The sequence below is a fragment of the Phacochoerus africanus genome, chromosome 4, assembly GCF_016906955.1.
Source record: "Phacochoerus africanus isolate WHEZ1 chromosome 4, ROS_Pafr_v1, whole genome shotgun sequence".
Classification (NCBI taxonomy): domain Eukaryota; kingdom Metazoa; phylum Chordata; class Mammalia; order Artiodactyla; family Suidae; genus Phacochoerus; species Phacochoerus africanus.
Window position 1 is genome coordinate 81,372,041 of NC_062547.1, and position 21,826 is coordinate 81,393,866.

General features: G+C 54.3%; 2 protein-coding genes across 2 annotated transcripts; both read right to left on the reverse strand.

The window, feature by feature from the left end:
* Nucleotides 1-401: 401 nt before the first annotated feature.
* Nucleotides 402-11,080, reverse strand: TSPAN17 (tetraspanin 17). The gene is made up of 9 exons (XM_047778041.1): nucleotides 10,858-11,080; nucleotides 7,521-7,571; nucleotides 7,285-7,431; nucleotides 6,086-6,256; nucleotides 3,881-4,006; nucleotides 3,265-3,312; nucleotides 2,680-2,796; nucleotides 2,532-2,593; nucleotides 402-1,983 (listed from the first exon to the last, which is right to left on the reverse strand). Exons 1-9 carry the CDS (start codon nucleotides 10,942-10,944, stop codon nucleotides 1,947-1,949), a joined length of 846 nt encoding a protein of 281 aa, XP_047633997.1. The 5' UTR covers nucleotides 10,945-11,080; the 3' UTR covers nucleotides 402-1,946.
* Nucleotides 11,081-12,415: 1,335 nt separating this feature from the next.
* On the reverse strand, nucleotides 12,416-15,790 carry EIF4E1B (eukaryotic translation initiation factor 4E family member 1B; the record flags this gene model as incomplete). Its single annotated transcript, XM_047778056.1, has 6 exons — nucleotides 12,416-12,752; nucleotides 13,115-13,254; nucleotides 13,380-13,493; nucleotides 14,459-14,522; nucleotides 15,098-15,193; nucleotides 15,519-15,790. Coding segments are annotated over 6 exons (801 nt in total), but the record flags the coding sequence as incomplete, so codon positions are not given.
* Between the last annotated feature and the right edge of the window lie 6,036 nt (nucleotides 15,791-21,826).

Here is a 21,826-nt window from a genome sequence, read left to right on the forward strand (position 1 = left end):
TATTTTCTTCATAGCTTATAGTACTAACAAAAATGCTTATTTGTCTACTTGTGGTTGTGTCTCCTCTATGAGAATGCAGCACGAGGGCCAGGACTTTGCCCTTCCCTCTCCTCTGTGGCCCAGCACCTGCGTGGCTGCTCAATTCGCGCCTGGGGAATGGAACCTTACTGCCCCTTACTGATTGGCACTTTTGACTATGCCAGTGTCACTCAGAAGCATCAAAACAGCAGGATGGGTCTGGTGCAAAGCCCCAGTGAGAGGGCTCAGATCAGGGTGCCCCCTTCCCCTCTCTGGGGCCCCATTTCATCAGGAAAAGAACCTCCACCTCACAGGGGGTTGTGAGGCTTGAGGGGGGACGTGAAAGTGAAAGCTTTTGAAGGTAAAAAAAGGCCAGACCCGTGAACAGTACTCTGAGCAGCATTTATTGTAGTGTGCAGGTGCCTGCCAGGGGCTCCAGGACACTGTCCAGCCTGTGTCTGGGAGCCACGATGCTGGGTGCCCTCCTGGCAGCAGCCCTAGCACCCCTGAATGGCAGAGCAGCCAGGGCCCCGGTAGGTGATTGTCCCAGAGCGATCTATGGTTGCACAGGGGCCAAAGCTGACCCCTATACCTTTTGTTGGCCTTGCGGCATTAAAAATTTTTTTCATTAGTTGCCAACAACTTAAAAATTAAGGATATCTCACAAAAAAAAAAAAAGGGGACTTCTAGCTTCTCCAGATTTCTGACATTAGACCTGCATACCTGCTTCACAGCAATTAGCTGCAACTGAATGACAGCCACCAACTTCAGGCGGCAATCTGTGCTCTGCCATACCCCCCACCACACCCTACTGTATCTCAAGGTCAGCTGCCACTGTCAACGATGATCCAAATATTTCTCTTGTCATAAAGCGCTATCTCTCCGTGTCTTCTTCAGGAATGGTAGGAAGGAAAGTCAGTTGCACTGCCAAGGCCTCACAAGTCAAAGGCCTCCTTCATTCATTTATACAACCTACCTGACCTAAAGGGCACCTGAGTGGGAGATCTGTGAACTGGCTCAAACCCCTCCTTTTATCCACAAAGGGCAGCCCAGGGATGGGCGCGGCATTCACTCCACACACACCCCCTCATGCGGCTAAGAGTCAGAGCTGAGAGCAGCAGACTTTCCTAACTGCAGCTGAGTCTGAGCCAATTGCTCCTTTAAAAGTTCTCAAGTTCCCCGAAGGACTGGTTAAGCTGTACCAGGGTGAGGCTGCGGAGGAAGCAGCCAGACGCAGGCAATGCTGTGCTGGCGCGCCCTCTGGTGGCCACGAGGCGGCTCTGCAGACCACCGTGAAGATTTTCTGTTTGTTTCCAAGGAAACCCAGGCGACAACCACCAAGGGCCCCAAAGCAGGCTCCTCCCAATCCCAAGGGTGCCAAGCTTCCAACTACTTCCTTCCCAAAACCTTCCTAAGCTCCATCCCACCTCTCAGCCACTCTCCTGGGCCCCCATCTCAGTCCCTAGCAGGGCCGGCTCCCTCCTGGGCTGTGGCTTCTTCAGGGCAGGGTCCAGCCTCCCCGTTCTTCACATCCCTGTGCCTCGTCCCAGGCTTGGCCCCACAGCAGCCTCGTGGTGTCTGCAGAGCAAAACCCACAGGGGCAGAGGAGACCAACTCCAGCCCACGGAGTGAGTGGCACAGGCTGGACAGGGCCCTCAGAGAACAGGAAGCAGATGGCCCAGGAGACGATGTCCCGAGAGCTGCTGTGACCGGGTAGCCAATCTTCATGAGAAGCCATGGATCTGGACTTTTACGTGAAATACACCAAGTTTTAAAGTCAGTGCAAATGTATACACTGCCCATGCCAAGGAAACACGCTGGCAGAGTGGGTCCGGGTCAGGGCCCCAGGCGGAGAGCTCTGCTGAGGCCTGATGGCTGATAGAACCTCCAAGATGCTGGGCAGAAGCCAGGGATTTTCAAGGTTTTGTTTATTTGAGTAGTTTGTAGCCATCATCATGTTTGATCCTGAGAGGCAAGCAAGGGAGAGAAAATTCTTGGACCCATTTTAGAGTCTGAGACGTTGAAGCTGAAGTGGGCTCCTGGCAGGGTCAAGGTCACAGCTAGTGGAGAGAGCTCTGAGATACGTGAGGCTGTGTCCCATGCAACAGCATGCCCCAAGCCACCCCACGCGGCCATACACAGACATGGGTCCCTGGCGGTGTTGGGGAGACACAGAGCAGACCCTTCCTACCCCACCTGGCTTGCACCCCCTCAGCTGTGAACTTCATAGTTCCCTGGAGAGCCTGCCATCCAACAACAGCCAAGTCGGTGGCTTCCTGCACTCACCCACCCTGCCACACCCGCCCTCCATGCAACGAGCTCCAGGATAGACAGCCCCTGGCAGAGCCACTCAGCTCTCTCTGAGGGCACACAACACAGTGGCATGCGAGCCCCACGTGGGGCTCAGGTCCAAGAAGAAACACTTCCTGCAGTCTTGCCCATCATGGGCACAGTGGGGGAAGGGGTCCCTGGGTAGGCCAGGCCAGTGGCCGTGGCCAGCGTGGCAGCCTCACCAGTTGGCCTTCACTGCCTTGATGTCGCTCACGAGGTTCTGGGCCAGGCAGATACCAAAGATCTGTAAGACGGAGGGCAGGTGAAGAGAGGCTGCTGGCAGAGCGGGCTGTCTGGGGCGAGTGAGGGCATGCAAGGCCTGGGCAGTACCTGGAGAAGGGCGATGCCCACAAAGACCCCAGCCACGACGATCAGGTTGTCCTGCAGCCACTTTTCAAACTGGCCCACGCAGCCTTTGGTGTGGATGGAGCCCTGCTGCTCCAACTCCTGGGGACAGTCGGGTACCAGGCTCAGCTCCGCCAGCCTGCCCATCTCAATCCGCCTTGCCAAGCTCAGTCCCATCCAGGGCCTTACACCTTAGTGCCTGCCGCCTGGAGCTCCATAGCAGGGCCTTCTCGTCAGTCTCAGCACAAACGACTTCTCCTCTGAGAGGCCTTTCCTGACAGCTCAGCTCCAATCCCATCACCTCCCTTATTTTCTTCCAAATGCTTAGCTGAAACTGTCACTTTACCATGCACTTTTCTTTATCCATGTCTCACCTTTTCTCTCTCTACTGGAGTCCACTGCCCACATGTCCGCTGCCTCGTGGTTGGCAGTATCAGGTCCCACACGCCTCCCAGTACTCAGCACCCGCTCCCCATGCAATCAATCCCTGAAGTCTTTTAAGCTTATGGGGGCCCCCTTTTGCACCCCACTCCCCCCAGCTGGGCCCAGCCCTGCCCCCACCCCTCTCACCAGTTTGAGCCGGACATCGTAGCCACACTGAGTGTTGAGGACATCTTCCTGAGGGGAAACAGGCCAGTGAGCAACTAGGTGACAGGGCACTAACAGGGTCTGACAGCGTCCGGCACTGAGATGGGCCTCGCGTCTCAGGGGAAGTAGATGGAACCATGGATTCGGCCACATCCAGCGCTCCTTAAGCAAGGCTGGCTGGGGCCTGTGCTCCTGTTTCCCCAAGGCCGGGGAGCATGGCCGCAGCGCCACCTTGATCTGCCTCCTGTTTAGGAATCCCGCCTGCTCATGTTTTATAAGAATGGGAAGAAACCTGGCCCTCAGTGAACCTGGGCACTGTGACTGGAAGGATGTCACTGCGAGAAGCTTCCATCCTTTCTACCAGAGAGGAGCAGTCCCCATCCATCAGGTCTCAGCGCTGCCCAGAGACACAAACTCCCCAGCCCGGGAGGACTGTTTCCAGGTAAGATGGCTTCCTCTGACATCCACGGCCCCTGGAGCAGGGCCCAGCAGAGAGCGAACCAGTCCTTGTGAGGGTGGGGAGGGACAACTGGTTGTTCTTCCCAGACTGGGCCTGCGCATTGCGAGGTCCCGCCCCTCCTTGCCTGGCCCCACTCACCGCAGGATCCCTGACGCAGCAGGAGAAGGGCACCCCACAGCGCTCCCGGCTTGGGTTCAAGTCAGTGCAGTTGAAGTAGATATTGAGGTTCCAGTCGTTGGGCCCTCGGGCTCCGCAGCAAGACCACTAGGAGGTGGAAAGGGAGGGGGCAAGGATGGTGACCCAAGGACCGTGAATTCCTCTAGGCCACCTGGAGGGGTGGGAATTTCAACAAACCCTTTGGGGAGAGGCCCCACTGAGGCCCACATCTGTGCCCAGTCTCGCCACATGTGCCCCAGAGATTTTTTTCTTTTTTTCTTCTTTTTTCTTTTTTGGCTGCCCCATAGCATATGGAGTTCCTGGGCCAGGGATCCGATCCAATCCGCAGTTGGGACCTAAGCCGCAGCTGCGGCAATGCCAGATCCTTAGCCCATTGTGTCAGGCTGGGGATTGAACCTGCCTCCCAGCGCTCCCAAGACACCACAGCAGGAACTCCGCCCCAGAGCTTTTTAGGGAAGACCTCTCTTCCCCTCCGCAGGCACAGGAGGACAATCCTGCGACCCTATAACCATCCCATTCTACTTCATAAATCTTGCTGTCAGCACCCATGTCCCCCATCATCCCCTCCCAGAATATCTCAAGCTGCCTCCTTAGGTGGGCGGGGCTGCAGTGAAGCAAGGAGCTCAGGATCTGGTGGGGAGACCAGAGCACGCAGGCTTCACTCACTGACAGGGCACAGGCTGCGGAGAGCCGGCCCTCCAGGAACCAGTTCTGGGCAGACACAGGTAGGCCCTGTGGGCTGAGCTGGGGGGATGAGGGACCAGTCCTAGCACAGAGCCTGCCTCTCATTCTGCTCAGCACCTGCTGCTCCTGCTGAACACACGCCCCTCTCTTCACATTCCTGCTCCTTCTCCAACCCCAGGGCCACCCCCAGAGCCCTTTCCCTCATGCTTACCCACTTCAGCCCTTACCACTAAATTATACCAGTTTATAATTCTAGACACACACATGTTTCTTTTGCTTGCTTATCATCTGTCTCTTTCCCCAGGCTGCCATTCCCATGAAGACAGTTTCCAGTTTTTTGTTGTGTGTGTGGTTTTTTGGTTTTGTTTTGTTTTTTTTTTTTTTTCCTTTTTCTCATTAGAATCATACCTGTGGCATAAGGAAGTTCCCAGGCTAGGAGTTGAATAAAGCTGCAGCTGCTGGCCTACGCCACAGCCACAGCAACATGGGATCCAAGCCACATCTGCAATCTATGCCACAGCTCACGACAACACCAGATCCTTAACCCAGTGAGCAGGGCCAGGGGTCGAACCTGCATCCTCACAGATACTAGCTGGGTTCTTAACCTGCTGAGCCACAAAGGGAACTCCTAGATCCCAGGTTTTTTTCACTGCTGAATCCCCAGCACCTGGCCCTGGATAGGTCCATAACAATTTCTGTGTCTAATGAAGAAATAAATCATATGCTAACCACATGGCTCTTTGTCTGCCTCTGTCCTGGGTTGAGAGCTCCTCAAAGCAGGCACCAGCTCTGATTCATCTCTGGATCCCAGAGCAGACTCTTGGGTGGATGGCGCCAATGGCGTGTGACTGTGTAAGTGGTTGTGACCTCACGTATGACTGTGAGTGTGTGTGTGACTAAGCCTGTAAGTGGGTGAGCACACACAGGTGGGAGATGTCTAGAAACACTGACTGTTTCTCCACAGGGGTTGGGTTTGAAAGCTTGAGGACAGGCCTTCTGTCAAGGGGATCTCAAACTCTAATATGTTCAGGGGCCAAACAAATAACATAAATGAGAGAAGAGGGTCGACAGGTATAATCAAATGCAGAGTGGCAGAGATGGTGGCAATCGGAGAGCCCCTGTACCAGCAAGGAGGAGGGCGATGGCCATGTAACTCTGATACTGTGGGCTCAGTTTTGTAGGAGAAATCTACATTTTTATACCAAATTTCCTCCTTTAAGTATGTTGTAAGCCTGGCCTAGGAGCTGCCAGTTTTGGAGTCTTTGGCCCCTGTTCACTAACCCTGTGTCCCTGCAGGGCTACGCACATGGGGATCACTGAGGCTGGCTTCCCCTGGGATAGGGGGACTCCTGGCTCTCTTCCCTGGGGCCTGCCTGGCCTGGTGGGAGCAGGAATGTTCCCAGCACACAGGGAACTTGCTCCCTCATTCATCCGCCTGGCAGGTGCCTCTTGCATGTGGTCGGTGTTGGACGCTGGACTTACGTATTCCTGAGCAAAGTCAATGAGGTTCTGGAGGTCAATGTCGTCCCGATAGGCCTTGACGTTGTTGTTGATGAAGAGGTTTAGCTGGTCTCGAATCCAGTCCTTGAAGACAAAGGCCAGGATCCCTGTTGCCAGCTCCAGGAAGAAGATGAGGCCAAGGAACACAGAGAACTGGGGTTGGGGGCAAACAGACAGTGGGGGTCAGAGAAACAGGGCCTGGGGGTGCCACCAGGTGGGGCTCCACCCACTGTGATCTGAGATAGCCCAGAGTTCCCATGTTCTATCATGTTAGTACTATCTTATTTATTTATTTATAATTACATTTTTAGGGCCACGCCCCCCGCATATGGAAGTTCCCAGGCTAGGGGACAAACTGGAGCTGCAGTTGTCAGCCTACACCACAGCCACAGCCGCACCAGGCCTCAGCCACATCTGCCACCTACACCACAGCTCACAGCAATGCCGGATCCTTAACCTACTGAGGGAGGTCAGAGATGGAACCTACGTCCTCATGGATACTAGTCAGGTTTGTTACTGCTGAGCCACAGGGGAACTCCCAACATTGTTTTATGATGAAAAAAGCACCTTCTTACCTAACCTGTTGTCTTTGAGAAATCGCTCTCTATATACACCTTCAGTTTCTGTGGCTCAGATGGAGGCATCTCTACCTCTTCTCAATCCCAGATAGAAGACTGGGCATGAGTCAAGAGCCCACCAATCAGAGCGCTACCTCCCCTGGGGCCACAGGGATCGGTCCAGAGGTGACCAATCAGGATTAAGGAGTTGCAATTAAAGGACTTTGACAGAATGGCTGAGGAGATCCTCACTCAGCATCCTGCAAGAGTTCCTGGGAGGGCAGCATGAAGCCAACATCCACCCATTCCTGGACATCCTTTCAGCCCAAGGGGACTGGAGCCAAACCAGAGGGACAGAGCTGAGAAAGAGAGAGACCAAGGCAAGTGGCACTGTGGTGGCCCCTGGATCCAAATGTGCCGGAGGCTAACATCCCCCTAGGCTTTTCTTAGTGGCCCTTTCAGTCACTTACAATAGAATATCCTATAAATATAGATAATGCAAATCTGGTGATCACTGTTACACTAACATAATAATAAAACTATCATTATTAAGCATGAACTATATGCCAGAGTGGGTGGGAGGAGGTTGGGCTCCCCAGTGGGTTTAGGTGGGAGGGCACTCACAAACTTGAGCAGGAAGGTGTTCTCCCGGAGGGCCCCGATGCAGCCGGCAAAGCCCAGCACCGACATGATGCCTCCAACCACTACAAACAGCCACACAGGGTCAAGGCCTCCCAGATCTGTCAGCGCCGAGATGTTAGAGAGAACGCCCTGTGTAAGGGGAACAGAGCCAAGTGGGGGAGCTGGCCTTCCCACCACTTTGACCCACAGCAGCCCCACACCCTACCACACTGCCTTACCTTCTCACCCCAGGCCCAGAGGCCAATGGCCAGGAACAGGGCTCCCAGCACCTGCAGAAGTAGCAGCAAAGAGCTGAGGGCTGGGGCACCAGCATCCATTCCCACCCCCAGTAGAGCCTCCTGCCCGCTAGTGCTCAGGGTCTTCAGGAAGCCACGGGTAGAGAAAGAAGGGAAAGGGTTGTAAATGGGTCCAGGGTCTTTTCCACCTTCCCAAGAATCCATCACAGTGTTTCTTCTCCACAGGACACATCTGGAAAGACTGCACCCTCCTCAGCCCTGAGAGGGACATAGGGGCCCCTTCGTGAATTCAGAACTGGAACTGAGGGTGGCCAAAATAGTCCCACCAAGCAACAGCAGCTGTTTCTTGAGACTCTGCTCTCACCCCAGGCCTGGGTTAGGGTTCCAGGCTCCTGCCCCCTCCCAAGTCTGGTCTTCCTGCTGCCCTGCAACTCTGTGACTAACATCCCATGCTTGTCCCACCATTTCAACCTCCATCTGGCAGAGTCCCTTCTTGTAGTTCACAGCCCAAGACCCCTGAATGACAAGGAATCCTGATGCAGAGCAGGATCAGCAGAGGGGCCCCAGCCTTGGCCTTCTAAATGCCCTCCACTATCCCGCCTCATTTCCTTACTGGGAAGACCCTGGCAAGTTGAAGCCAGATGCCCGAGGCTAGTCTCAGGGGGAAAGCACCCCTCCTGCCCAAGCCAAAGGCCATTACTGCACCTCTTCAGACCTCCCCCTCCCACCTGCTTTCTCCACAGCCCCCATCCCCCCGCAGCAAGCACAGAGCCTCAGTCAACTCCACTCCTGAACAGCCACCTTTAGCTCCTTCCCCTCTCTGACCTCAGGCTCCTCCCACTGCTGTACTCTTTTCTAGAAATATTTTTCCTTCCCTCCCCTACACTGGATCTGGGATGTGAAACCAAACACTACTTCTGCCTCATCCCACTTGATCCACCCACGGCCTTCAGAGAGGGAAGGATCACAATCACTACTTTATCTTTCCTGAATCTCTCCATGGTTAATGCAAGGCCATTCCTCCCTCCCGCCCCTTTTCTCAGCCTCCCTCCTACAAAGCTCTGCTTCACCTGCGCAACTGTGCACATGGCTACTCCCTCCCCCGACAGGTTCCCCCTTCGGCCTCTACCCTCTCCTCTCACTCACCTTTCACACCATCATGACACTGGCATCTCATGAGCTCCACCTGAACCTCTCCCTGGCTCTAGAGCCCTTCATCCCCCTGCCTGCTGCAAACACCTCCACATCCCACGCTCCGTTCCAAGTGCCAGATATACATCAGTGAATAGGACACATGAGCTCTCAGCCCTCATGAAGTTTACACTCCAGTGGGGAAATCCACAGTGAACAAGCAAGGTTATTTCCGATACCAACAGAGCCTTTAAAGAAAATCAAACAGGGTGATGCCATGGGGAGTGACTGGGGTGGTGGGAATGTGGTGATGACATTTTCAATGAGGTCTGAGTGATGGAAAGGGGTATTGAGGAGTAGAGAATTCCAGGCAGAAGGACTGGCAAAGGCCTTTAAGATCGTGTTTGGTGAAGCAAGAGACAAACTGAACAGGCAGCAGGGCCAGACCCCACAGGGTGTTGTGGGCCACAGGGAGGAGTCTGGACTGTATTCTAACGAGAAAAAAATGGCAAGTTTTAACAGGGTGACATCAGGGTCTGCTTTCAACTAAAACAAACAAGCAAACCCCTGGGCCTGTTTCACAGGTACCTCCTTCAGGCCACCTTGATCCAAACCCAAACCCCCAAGTGGCCTGGTCCTGGAAATGAGGCCTCATAACTCCCCCTGGAGACTTCCTCTCCACTCCCACCCACCCCAGCTTTGCACCAGCCCTCCTCCCTGGTCTCCTTACCTCCAAGCCCTGCCCCTCACTCACTCATGGCAGCCGGACACATCTGCCTCCAGTACAAAAGCTAGAGCAGACCCATCACCCAGCACCAAAGCCCTCAGTGTTCCCCACTGCCCTGAACATAAAACACAAACTCTGCCAAATCCTGGGGTGTTTCACACTCTGGCTCCCCAGCCCCTCGAACAAGTCTGGGTCACTCATGCCTCTCCCCCCTTGACATCTGGGCGCTCCATGTCACCTTGGCTCTGCACTTACTGGCTCTGTGAGTCTGGGTTAAGTGACTTAACCTCTCTGTGCCTGTTCCCTTGCCTGTAAAATGTATATCATAATAAAGTAGCTGCAAGAATACAGTAAGTTATAATTCACTTAATCTGCTTGATAGTCCTGAGGGAAAGACTTCATTTTTCACCCACCCGCTGGCCGGGAAGCTGGGGCCCAGAGAGAAGTAACTTGCCCACAGTGTCACAGCTAGGCCTGCTGCACCCAGAGTCCCAGACTGCCCCCTCCAGTGCTCTTTGCACGTGGCCCACACCCTCGAGATCTAGGCACTGCTGAGGCCAAGGGACAACCACACTTCATGAGTGGCATGTGGGTAGAGGGTAGTGCCACTGAGTCCTGCTGAACTAAAATGAATGGGCCTGGCATTCTGACCCAAGGCAACAGAAGCAGAGACTGCAGAGGCAGCAAGTAGCCTTGGAGAGATGGGATGGGGGAGGGAAAAGGGAAAGATGACTTGGCAGGGCCCAGGGGCACAGATGCCACCCTGGGAGGGGCACCAGCAGCTCCCTTCTCCAGACAGGGGCAGCCTGGCTCCCAAGCCTAGGTTTGGTCAGCAGTGGAATGTTGAAATCTGTTCCCCAGGGCTGGCTCTCTTGGCTTCTCATCAGGGGATATCCCACTGGTCCTGGCTGAGAACTAGGGCGATTGGCCCTCCCTGACCACAAGCCTCTTAGTTGGGGGACGGGAGGAGGTTTTGACCTAGCCCTCTTTGTAGGAGCTTAAGGCGAAGCAGCAGGCACAGGTGCTGGAGAGGTAAAGGGGCAGGGGAGTGGATCCAACCATGGAGGCTCTCCTCCCTATGAGCAAAACCAGGGGTGGGGCCCCGTGCACCCCCCACATCCCAGAGTAGCAAGGGGGCTGGTAGGGATAGGAGGCCACCTGCACCAAGCGTGGCTGTGGGGGTCCTCAAGGACCCTGTCTCTGTCAGGTCTTAGGAAGACCCCGGAAGACTACCCCTCCCCGCCCAGTACCGCAGTGGCTGAGACCCGCCCCCTGCAATCCAGGCCTCAACGCAGTTCCTTCGGGTGGTCCCGGGGGTGGGTGTGGAGGTGGGAGTGGGGGGAAAGAGTGGGGAGTCGGTCCCAAGCCCTTGTGTCAGAGCGCGGTCTCCCCCTAGCAAGGGCCTGAGCCCCCTTCTCCTGGCATCCCCAGCACAGGGCCCAGAACCCACCCAGCGCTCACCCAGAAGACGATGTTGAAGCCAAACAGGAAGTATTTCCCGCAGCAGCCGACCTCGGGTTCCTGGAAGTGCTGGTGCTTGCCGGGCATGGTGAGAGGCCGCCCGCCGGCCCGGGAACCGGAGCCGGGGGCTAGGCCCAGCCCTCCGCGGGCCGCCCTGGGCTAGAGCCGCCCGGGGCCTAGCCCGGCGGCTGCGGCTTCATGGCCTCTGCCGCACAGAGCGCCGGTCGGGCCCCGCCCTCCCAGCAGGGACCGCCCCTCAGGGACCGCCCCCGGCACCCGGACCGCCCCTCACTAGGTTCCCCCCAGAGCCCTGCCTCCGCCTCCACCCCCAGCCCTACTCTGCCACCCCCCCCCTTGGAGCCCCGCCCCTGGACCTCTCTCCAGGCCCGCTCCTGTAAGGCACCACCCCAGGCCCAGACCCTCCCCCACGACTCAGACCCCTCGGAGCTCCGCCTCTAGGCCCGACTCCGCCCCTTTGGCCGGCCGCTGCTGCGGACTCCCGCTTCAGACCCACCTGAGACACCTGCTGAGGGCGCCGCAAGCCGCAAGCTGGAAAGAGCCTCAGTTCCTCCCATATCGCAGAGTTCGGTACCAGGGCCACCCCAATCCCCGGCTTTGCTGTCAATGCCCAACCCTGGAGAGGAGTAACCACTGCTCTCCTGAGCGAGTGGAGGATGGTTAAGGATGGCTATGTTGACGGTGTTTTTAGCACACATGCAGGATGTTTTATTACAGTGGAGTCGAATCACAAGCGCTTCTCATTCGACGAAATTCAGTACTTCTTCTGGTTCAAACTCAGAAGGGATGACACCTGGGTCCTGTGAAGACTACACCTGTTGCTCCCCGCTGCTTCGGTTTTGCCAAGGGCATACACTGCATCTCCTGGGTCAAACCCCTTTGGTGGTTGACACCCACCCCCATTCCGCGTCTAACCCCTCTCCTCTGTACCAGCTTAGGCCCTACTCAGGCTGCTTGGTACCCAAGTTTCTCACAGGAGCCCTCTCAAGGCAGGACTGGAACAGATCAAGGTTTGGGGAAATCTTAATTTCAGAGCCCTCAAAATAATTTATTTTGTTTAAAAGTATTTATTTAGAACAGGTACAGAAAGGGGCTTAAGCTCCATCACCTTTCAGTTAATCCATGTCTAGTAGAAGGCCTGACCACCACGGCCTCCTCTCCTGGGTCAGGCCTTCATCCACCCCCACCCCCCATAAACTAGGAACCCATACTCAGCTGGCTGCTGGAAGGTGTGGGACACAGGGTGGGCTCCAAGGCTGCAAATCTCATGGAAGCAACCATGAAAGTTTTGAAAAAGCAGAATGACCACTCAAGAGACTCCCGTCCCCTGAGCACTAGCTCTCAGGGTGTCAGTGAGCTCCATCCCCCAAAATGGAAGAGTCTGGCCCTCAGGCCACCGGGCCTGCTTCCCCCAGGTAGGGGCACCAAGGAAGCCCTGGATCCTAGGATTTGCTCCTGTTATCTTTCCACCTGCAGATGAACCCCCCCGCCCCCCGTGACTCACTTCACCCCAGTTTACCCAACCCACCCCCAGGGTTGAAACAAGGCCACCTTTGCGCTGCCCTGGCCCTCAGGTTGCCCCTACCCACCCGAGCTGCCCCTAGGCCTGGGCCCCAACTCACATTAAAGAGTGTTCATATACACTCCAAGATAGGTGAAAACCATGCCGTCTGCCCTCAGCCCAGCACCACCCCCCCACACACACACACACAGCAGTGGAAAGCTCAGGGGCAGCCAAATGGGCAGTGGTGCCAGGGTCCCCTCACACCACAAATTTGTTCTTGGCTAGGGAGTTACTCTTGGTGGCCGTGTCTGCGTGAGCCTGGTACCCAATGACGGTCTTTGTGGAGAGGCCCAGGCGCTCTTTGTAGACACGCCTGAGAGGCAAGTGGAAGAGGAGATAAGACAGGCAGTCATTAATGGGTCCTGGAAATAACCTGGGACCCTGGTCCTTGGCCCGATGTCCCTCCTCTAGTTCCAGCCACAATCACGCCTGTTGTGTGTGTCTTACCCACGTGGAAACCCAAAATGTGACTAATGCGAGACAGAAGAGGTCTGTTCAGTAACAGTTTGAAATCCAGATTCCACACCCTTTATAAAAGCGGGGAAGAAGGAAGGGGGAGACAGCCTGGAGAGTTCCAGAAGTCTCTCCTGCAGGCCAAGTCATGCCCCTCCCTCGGTTCTACCTTCTCCCCTTGAAGAGACCCAGCCCCCAGCCTGTGCCAGAGGTGCCCCTCACCCAATGTGCAGCACGCCCTCCTGGTTCTCTGCCTCCCTCGTCCACACGGCAATTTTGTCCCTCTTGGTTCGGATGTTGATGACAGCCCCACAAACGTCCTGGCTGTGCTCCTCAAAGCTCTCCCCGATCAGACACAGTAGCTGGGGCCACAAAAGGAGGAGGATGAGAACTCCGGGGGCCACAGAGCCTGCCCCCGCCATCCCTGAGACCATGGCCACCCCCACCACCCCCGCCACCCTCCGCCCCAGCCCCCTCCCCCACTCACTGTCTCCAGCCACAGGTGGTCCAGCTCGCTGTGGCGCTGCTGCTTGGCGAGGCTGACCAGCCAGCGGCCACCCCGCTTATTCCTGCTGTCTTCCCACATGGGCTCAATGCCGTCCTGGGAGGCCAGATGGCAAATCAACCACCTTCCTTCATTCAAAAGGAAGCGAGAGCCCGGCCGCCTCCGAGGGTCCTGCTTGGGCCCCTCAACAGGCCTCCTTGTGCCAAGTTGTCTCTGCCTCTATCCCTTCTGTTCTAGCAGGTTCCACCACCAGCCATTCAGCCCCCCAGACTCCCCTGTGAGCTCCCATGGGCCCCCGAGCCTCAATATCTGTTGCCTCATGGATCCTCTCACAGGTGTGTTTGTCTCCTTGACTGAACCAAGTTCCTTGAGATGAGAGTTCAGATAGGAGGTTTCTTAAGGAAGCATCTGAGGCCACCCCAGCGTGGCCAAGGGAAGCCTTCCCCGGTTCAGCAGAGCACAAGTCACAGAGGGAAATCTTTAAACACTGATATTAGGGCTCCACAGCACAGCACCTCCGGGGAGGGACCTGGACACTGATGAGTGTCCTCGGGCCATTCTTTTGTGTGTGTGTGGGTGTGTGTGTGTGCCTTTTTGCCATTTATTGGGCCGCTCCCACAGCATATGGAGGTTTCCAGGCTAGGGGTCTAATTTGGAGCTGTAGCCACTGGCCTACACCAGAGCCACAGCAACACGGGATCCGAGCTGTGTCTGCAACCTACATCACAGCTCACGGCAACGCCAGATGCTTTAACCCACCGAGCAAGGGCAGGGATCAAACCTGCAACCTCATGGTTCCTAGTCGGATTTGTTAACCACTGCACCAGACGGTAACTCCTCCTCGGGCCATTCTGATGCTTGTGTCTCTAGTTAAGGAGCCAGGCCAGAAATGTAGGCCCCCTCCTCCCTCTCCCCTGTCCTTCGAGGTGCAGCTGAGGTCTGATGCTCTGCCCAAGCTTCTGTGCAGCCATCCTTGTCTCTGAGAGAGGCTGTGCCCCATCCCCAAACCCCTGGGAAGAATCAGCTCCCCTGGGCCGGAGGGGAAGGGAAGCAGAGCTTACCTTGAACAGGGCGTAGTCGCAGCCGCAAGAGAGCTTACTGGCCAGCTGAATGTTACTGTACATCCTGGAGAGAGGCCCCCAGCCCAGGCTGAAAGTCCAGGGTTTTTATGGCCTGGTTCCAACTGTCCTCAGACCCCACTGCTTTCTATTCACCTTCCAGCCTCCAAGCCCTTTGCGTGTACTGGTAGCCCCTGCCAGGAATTCCATCCCCACTTACCTAGACCCTCAAATCCCACCTTCTCACCCATCCCTGGGATTTATGGAGCCCCTTTTAGACCCCCTCACTGGATCATCACAGACACAAGCTTTGTGGCTGAGACGAGCTCAGAGAGGGGAAGGAGCTTGCCCAGGGTCACAAAGCATGAAGCCGTGGATTCAGGGCCAAGTCCTTGCTTCTCCTACCTCGCAGGCTCTCTCCCTGAGCCCCAAGAAGACTTTGCAGGGCTGTGCCCAACCCCCACCCCACCCCTACCCACTCCGGGCAGAACCTGCCAAGCCCCAGCCCTCAGCAGATGCTGCAAGTTTCCAGGAAGGGCTGGGGAATTTGTGTAGGAAGCAACTTCCTGGAGCGATAGGGTCTGAGAAGGATTCCCCCCCCAAGGCCCCCTGACCCTGGCCTCCTCATCAAGGGACACTCACGCCCAGAAGTCCTCCACGGTGTCAAACTTGGTGACCAGCTGCAGGTTGTCCTGCCAGGCCCGGCTGTGGTCATTCTTGAAGAACCACAAAGCCCACCTGGAGTGGGGAGACATGGGCAGGAGGAAGCAGGGCCCACCCCTGCCTGCCCCCCCCCGACCCCCAGCAGCAGCTAGGGTGGCAGAGAAGTCCTGCCCCTTCAAGGAAGATGGGGCACAGACCCCCCCTCCCCCTCCCCACTCCCCACTCCCACCACCCAAGGCAACTAGAGTTATCCTGAAGAGCCAGGGAGGAGTTAGGGCTTTTAACCAAGAATTTCAACTGAATTAAGGCTGGAAGGGCCACCTGGGCCCAAGTCTTAGGCCCGCTCTGGCCTTTCCCAGATGAGGAACTGTGGCCAAGGCCAAGAGCAGGGCCTGCCTACCTGTTCAGAAGTGGGTGCAACTCCAGCTTGCTCTTCGTGGGGCCCGGGTTCCAGGCCTTCCTCCTCAGGGACAGCAGAGCCCTGGGAGAGCACGGAGCCTCCTCACCCCCCCAGGCCCCTGCTGCCACCTCCTTGTCCTCTTTCTCTTTCTCCTCCTTTTCGTTCTGCCCCTTTCGGACGTCACCCTCAGCGTCTCTGACCTGACCAAAGAAAAGAGTCAGGCTGGGCGGTGGGCCCCAGCCCTCGCTGCCCAAGGAGGCAGGCAGGTGGACTTACAGGGCCTGCGGTAGCCATGCTGCATCCGACAGGACCCCCAGCTGCCGGCCTTTAACCCCCATCACCCGCCCCCCCATCACCTGGGCAGGGCACTGGGAGGAGCCAACATGGGAGGAGTTCAGAGGGGAAAGGGCTTACACTGTTACTTCTATTAGCAAGCATTTAGTGAGCACCTTCTGCATGTATGCTGCAGGCACAGCTATGGTCAGGCAGACCTTGCTCCCTACCCACAAGGTGTTGGCCATAGGGGAGCTGAGACACAAAGGGAAGGGTCGATATTAGGGAGTCTGCTTTTTCTGCTTTTAGTGAAACCACATCCCACCATGAGGGGACTTTGAATTTATTTATTTTTAACTTTCTCTCTCTTTTTTCTTTGCTCTTTTCTAGGGCCACACCCATGGCATATGGAGGTTCCCAGGGTAGGGGTCTAATCAGAGCTGTAGCCACCAGCCTGCACCATAGCCACTGCAACGCAGGATCTGAGCCCCATCTCCGACCTACACCATAGCTCATGGCAACACCAGATCCTTAACCCACTGAGCGAGGCTGGGGATCAAACCCACAACCTCATGGTTCCTAGTCGGATTCATTAACCACTGAGCCATGACAAGATCTCCTGGACTTTGAATTTAAAATGGACTGTCCCAGAGATGGTAGAAGCAGTGACTCTGATGGAGCGGGTGCCATAGCCAGTCAGGGACCTCACACACACATCGTGATGTCTCCTTTTTGGCCCTGCTGTTGTTCACCTCCTTGATTTTGCCACGAGTGTCATCTGACACACACCTGTATCTGGTCTATGGCAGCATCTAAGGGTTTTTAATGTAATCACTTAAAAACAAGGAGATTGAGAGTTCCCATTGTGGCCCACCAGATTAAGAACCTGACTAGTATCCATGAGGATGTGGGTTTGATCCCTGGCCTCTTTCACTGGGTTAAGGATCCGGTCAGCAATTGCAGCTCTGATTCAACCCCTAGGCAGCCCTACGAAAAAATAAAATAATAAAATAAAAGAAAATAAAACCAGGGAGATCGTATATTAAAAATCCACATATTTGGTTGCTCTTGAAATTTTAAAGTCCTGGCAACACTGAGGCCTCCACCTCACAATCTGCTGCAGCTGAGGCTGCCTTTTGGAAGCACAAATGAGGTTGCACACACCGGACCATTGCACACTCGCTTCCTACCTCCTGGGCATTGATAGCCAAGGGCAGTGAGCAGTCACACAGCCTGGGTTCACGTCTTCCCTGCCCTGACCTCGACTAAGTACTTGAACTTCGCTGGGTCACAATTTCCCTGTCTGGAATATGGGAACATTAACCATCTCCAACTCAGAAGCTTACTGTATTAAATAATAGAAAACATATCAAGCCCCCAGAACAAGGCCTGGCTCAGCGGTTAATAGCAGTCAGCTGAGGGCTTCCCCAGGGTGGGGGAGGGAGTGGGGAGGTGGAGGAGGGAGGAAAAGTTCTGAGCTCTGGATACCCTTTCCCCGCCTTCTGCATGGCACCCTTTTCTGCAGGGGCTGAAACCTCCCTAAGCTTCTTAATGTTTCTCACCCTCCCCTTGGCCACTTTTAGGATCCCAGCCCTGTAAGGGATCCCTTCCCCTCCCCTACACCCAGGGGAGCCCATGACCACCCAGAGGCTGACAGTTAATATCTGTTCAACCCGAATCCCTAAGCTCCAGGGTGTGCCAGAAGCAGATGAGTGGCCCCTGTGGTCTGGTCCATCAGGGGAGCCAGACATCAGATTGTCTCACCAAGATCTGTGTCATCACAAATGCAGGCCTCTGAAAAGAAAGGAATTGGCAGAGTGGGGAAGTTGAAGTCAGTGACCTGAACCAAGGCCTTAGAGCAGCAGTTCTCAAGTACATGGATCAGGATCACCTGCTTGTTAAACACAGACAGCTGGGCTCTGCCTCCAAACTTCTGATGTCTTAGCATCAGACTTGGGCCTGAGAATTGGCATTTCTAACGAGTTCCCTGATGGTGCTGGCCAGAGACCCCATTTCCAGAACCACCCACCGACTCAGAAGCAGCTCACGGAAGAGGAGACATTTGAGTGAGCATTAACTCGGTGGGTGGAGGTGGTGTCTCTGGGAATGGGAATTGCATGTGCAAAGGCTCTGGGGCCAAGGGACCATGCGGTACTGGAGGAAGAGAAGAAAAACTACCACGGCTGATACCCAAGACGGGAAGGATGGCAAATCTTGATCTTAGGAGAGCGGAGACCCATTAGTTCATTTGTTAAGTAACTGTCTGTGGCTTCCTTCTAGAATGGTAAGTTTTAGGAGAGCAAGGACTCCCTGAGCCATGTTTCTGCTGAATCTCCAGTGCCTAGAACAGTACCTGGCACACAGTAGGCACTCAGGAAAAGCCACTTGAAAAGAATAGGTGCCAGTGACCTGTTACATGACTTCTCCTCTCTGGGTGACCCTTTTCTCATCTGTAAAGTGGGACTGAAAATACTTGCTTTAAAGGACTGCTTTTAGGGCTGAATGTTACCATGGACATAGTGCCTGCCACACAGTAGGTGTTCAATCAGAATCACCCACCCCCTCTTTGTTCTTAGCTCCCCACCCTGCCTGCCCATCTTCCTCCTCGCCCTGAGGCCTGGATGGCAGGAATGGTGATAAATCCCCTTAGTTTCCTGGCCACTGCTCTCTCCAGCTTCTCCTCCTCTCTGGGCTTCTCCTCAGTCTTTCCCCTGCTCCTTGGCCCTTGACCACTCAGGAAGGTTGCAGTGAATCAGGATTCTGTCCTGGACCCTCTCTTCTTTTCACCCTCCTTGTCCCTCTGGGCGATTGCAGCATCCCCATGGTTCCAGCCACCACCTCTATGCACATGACTCCAAATCCATTGGTGTACTGGGCTGGTTTAGACCAGTTCTTGAGAATAATTATTAAAGTTTTAGACATTTTGTGATCCAGGTGTTACAGCCATTATTAAAAGTTAAATGGTGTAAATTTATGGTTATGTAAATTATGTTTAAAACAAAGATAATAAATACTCAAAACATAACTTCCTAATGATTTTTACTACTCTCTAGGCTCTTAAGATGATTTATCTGTATGTTGAAAATGCTGGAGTGCTCCACGTGTCTCTCTCCAATTCTCTGCTCAGAGACATTGCGGCGACAGCTTGCAATCCAACACAGTGAGAGAATTTACACCACAGGTATGGGCAAATGCTACAAATAAGGTGCTTCCCTGCTTGGAAAGCCAGGTGTTAAAGATTTCCCAGTACACCATGGCCCAAATCTGTGCCCACAGCCAGCCTGGAGTGACTCCCTGAGTTCCATCCAAGTCAGATACCCAACTCTCTCCTGGACCCCACATCCAGCTTGTCAGTCAGACACTGCACATTCATTGAGCTCCAAGCAAGTTCACCATCACCCCCAGAGCTGCCCTGTCCCCTCAATGCCTATTTCCTTTTGTGTCAGGATCACTCACCCCATTGTCCAAGCCAGAAACCTGGGAATCTTCCTGGACTTGTCCTGCTCCCTCTTTCCAACATCTGATAAGTTACCTCCTAAACGATGCTCCAAGCCTGTTCCAAGGCTTCCCTAGTTCTGGCTTCATCATTCCTCCTGTGGATTCTGCCCCAGCCTTCTTGCTGCTTTTGCTGCTTCTCTCCCCTCCAACTCACCTCCATTTGGCCCCATAAAATGCAATTCACCTTCAGGTCCCTCTTGTGCTTAAAATCCCTCAGTGACTTCCCAATTCCTACAATAGAAGGTACAGATGCCCTTTGTATGGTCTTCTTTCTCTCTTCCTCCTCTCTCCTTCCTACTGCTCTCCTTCCTACTGCTCAGTCTTTCTTCATATAACATTGGGAGAAATCTTAGCTGAGAGTCACAAAAATCACTTTGGGTTAATTTAAACAGATAAGGAGTTTACTAGCCAATAGTGAGCAGCTCAGAAACTCTCCTGGAAGGCCAGAGTCCCCTTGGAGATCACACAGCCTGGAATGATGCCCCAAATCACATTATCAAATGGGCCCAGGAAGACTCCCTGGATACCATGGCTCAACACAGACGGTACAACTTGCTCTGTAGGTGCCAGATGCTCCCAGAAGCCCCTCCTTCCCTGCTTCTTCCTGGCACTAGGTTCTGGTTTCAAGTCTGGGGCTGAGATGTCTGGGGGTGAAGTCACACATCTTGGCTATAAGGAAAGCTGGGAAAAGCATTGTCAGCTCCTGGCAGGGGAGATGGGCTATGCCTCATAAGGAAGGAGGAAGTATTGGAGTTCCCATCATGGCGCAGTGGAAACGAATTGGACTAGGAACCATGAGGTTGCAGGTTTGATCCCTGGCCTCTCTCAGTGGGTTAAGAATCCAGTGTTGCTGTGAGCTGTGGTGTAGGTCGCAGATGCAGCTCAGATCTGATGTTGCTGTGGCTGTGGTGTAGGCTGGCAGCTATAGTTCCGATTAGACCCCTAGCCTGGGAGCCTCCATGTGCTGCAAGTGTGGTGCTAAAAAAAAAAAAAAAAAAGAAAGGAAAAAAAAAAAAAGGAAGGAGATAGTTTCAATGCTGAGAGTTCAACAATAATGACAGCTGTCCCCATGCTAGCTTTTAACATGATACAAGTACAATACCATACGAGGTAATCAAACAGCACTGAGAAGGAAAGCGATGAAATGTACAAGCTTCTCTCCTTGGATTTTCTCAGTCCCATTTGCCAGGGGCAACCACTGTTAACAGCTTTGAGGGGAAGTCCTTGCAAATGGGTTTTTGTATATCTAGATGTAAACATTTGTATACGAGCTTCCGTATATAATTGTGTGTGTATGTATTTTCCTTGTATCAAAATTGACTGGCTCCGCACATTACCATTTGACATCTTGCTTCTTTCACAACACACTGTGTCTTGCCATGCTCCCATATCAGTATACGTGGGTCTAACTCATCTTTTCTCATGGCAGCACGGCATCACACTGGTGGATGAACCACAATTAACCAGCCAGTCCTCTACAGACAGACATTTAGATTATCATCAGTAATTTTTTTCTTTTTAGGGCCACACCCTCAGCATATAGAATTTCCCAAGCTAAGGGTCCAATTGGAGCTGCAGCTGCCCACAGACATCACAGCCACAGCAACACCAGATCTGAGCCGCATCTGCAACCTACAGCTCCAGCTTGTGGCAACGCCTGATCCTTAACCCACTGAGCGAGGCCAGGGATCAAACCTGCATCGTCATGGATACTAGTCAGGTTCTTAATCCACTGAGCCACAATGGGAACTCCTAGTTTCAGTTTTTTGCTACCATAAGTCATGCTGCAGTGAACATCCTTGCACAAATGTCTTTTCGTGCTTGTGTGAGTGGAGATCCAAGGGATGAAATTCCTGGAAGGGAAAGTGCTGGCTCAAAAAGAGCATGTACTTATGTCCTTGGAAAACATTGCCAAATTGCCTTCCAAAGAGTATGTGCCAGTTTGTAGCTCTACCAGCGACATGTGAAAAGTTTCCTCCCCCCACCCCCCAAGGCTCTGCCTAGGTTCCTAGCTACCTCCTCACCTCATCATCTGTCACTTACACACCCTGCATTTCCAGCCACAGTGCCTTTGCCCATGCTATGTCATAACCCAAAATTCCCTCCCTCCGTTGTCTGCCAGATGAAATCCTACAAGGCCCAGCTCAGATGTTTCCTCTTCTGTACGGACTTCCCTGACTCCACTAAGCTGTCAGAATCCACTTCCTCTGGGACCCCACAGCTTCTTGGGCATCATTCTGTCATATATCAACTAAGAGCCTCTGTGTGCCTGGCGTTCTATGGCCATTTGGACAATCCAGACCATAGCCACACACAAAAAGGGTCTTGTCCACCTCCTTCTCTCTCCCTCCGAACTCTTCAGCTGCACTGCCTTTTATCTGTTCCCAAGCCAGTCCTGCCTCAGGGCCTTTGCACTTGCAGTTCCCTCTCTATGGACCTTGCCCACAAGCATCCTGGCCTTGGCGCCCCTCTGGGGTGTCTGCTCCCATTGGCCTCCTCCCAGAGGCCTTCCTTGAGCAGATATAACACTGGTACAT

What these genes read in the sequence shown, in the direction of transcription:
- TSPAN17 (XM_047778041.1), bottom strand. Translation starts at nt 10,944, where the DNA reads ATGCCCGGCAAGCACCAGCACTTCCAGGAACCCGAGGTCGGCTGCTGC. An exon ending in GCTTCAACATCGTCTTCTGG is followed by an intron (nt 7,572 to 10,857) that starts GTGAGCGCTGGG and finishes CTACTTCTGCAG; the next exon opens with GTGCTGGGAGCCCTGTTCCT. An exon ending in AAGGCAGTGAAGGCCAACTG is followed by an intron (nt 1,984 to 2,531) that starts GTGAGGCTGCCA and finishes CTTGCCTCTCAG; the next exon opens with GATCAAACATGATGATGGCT.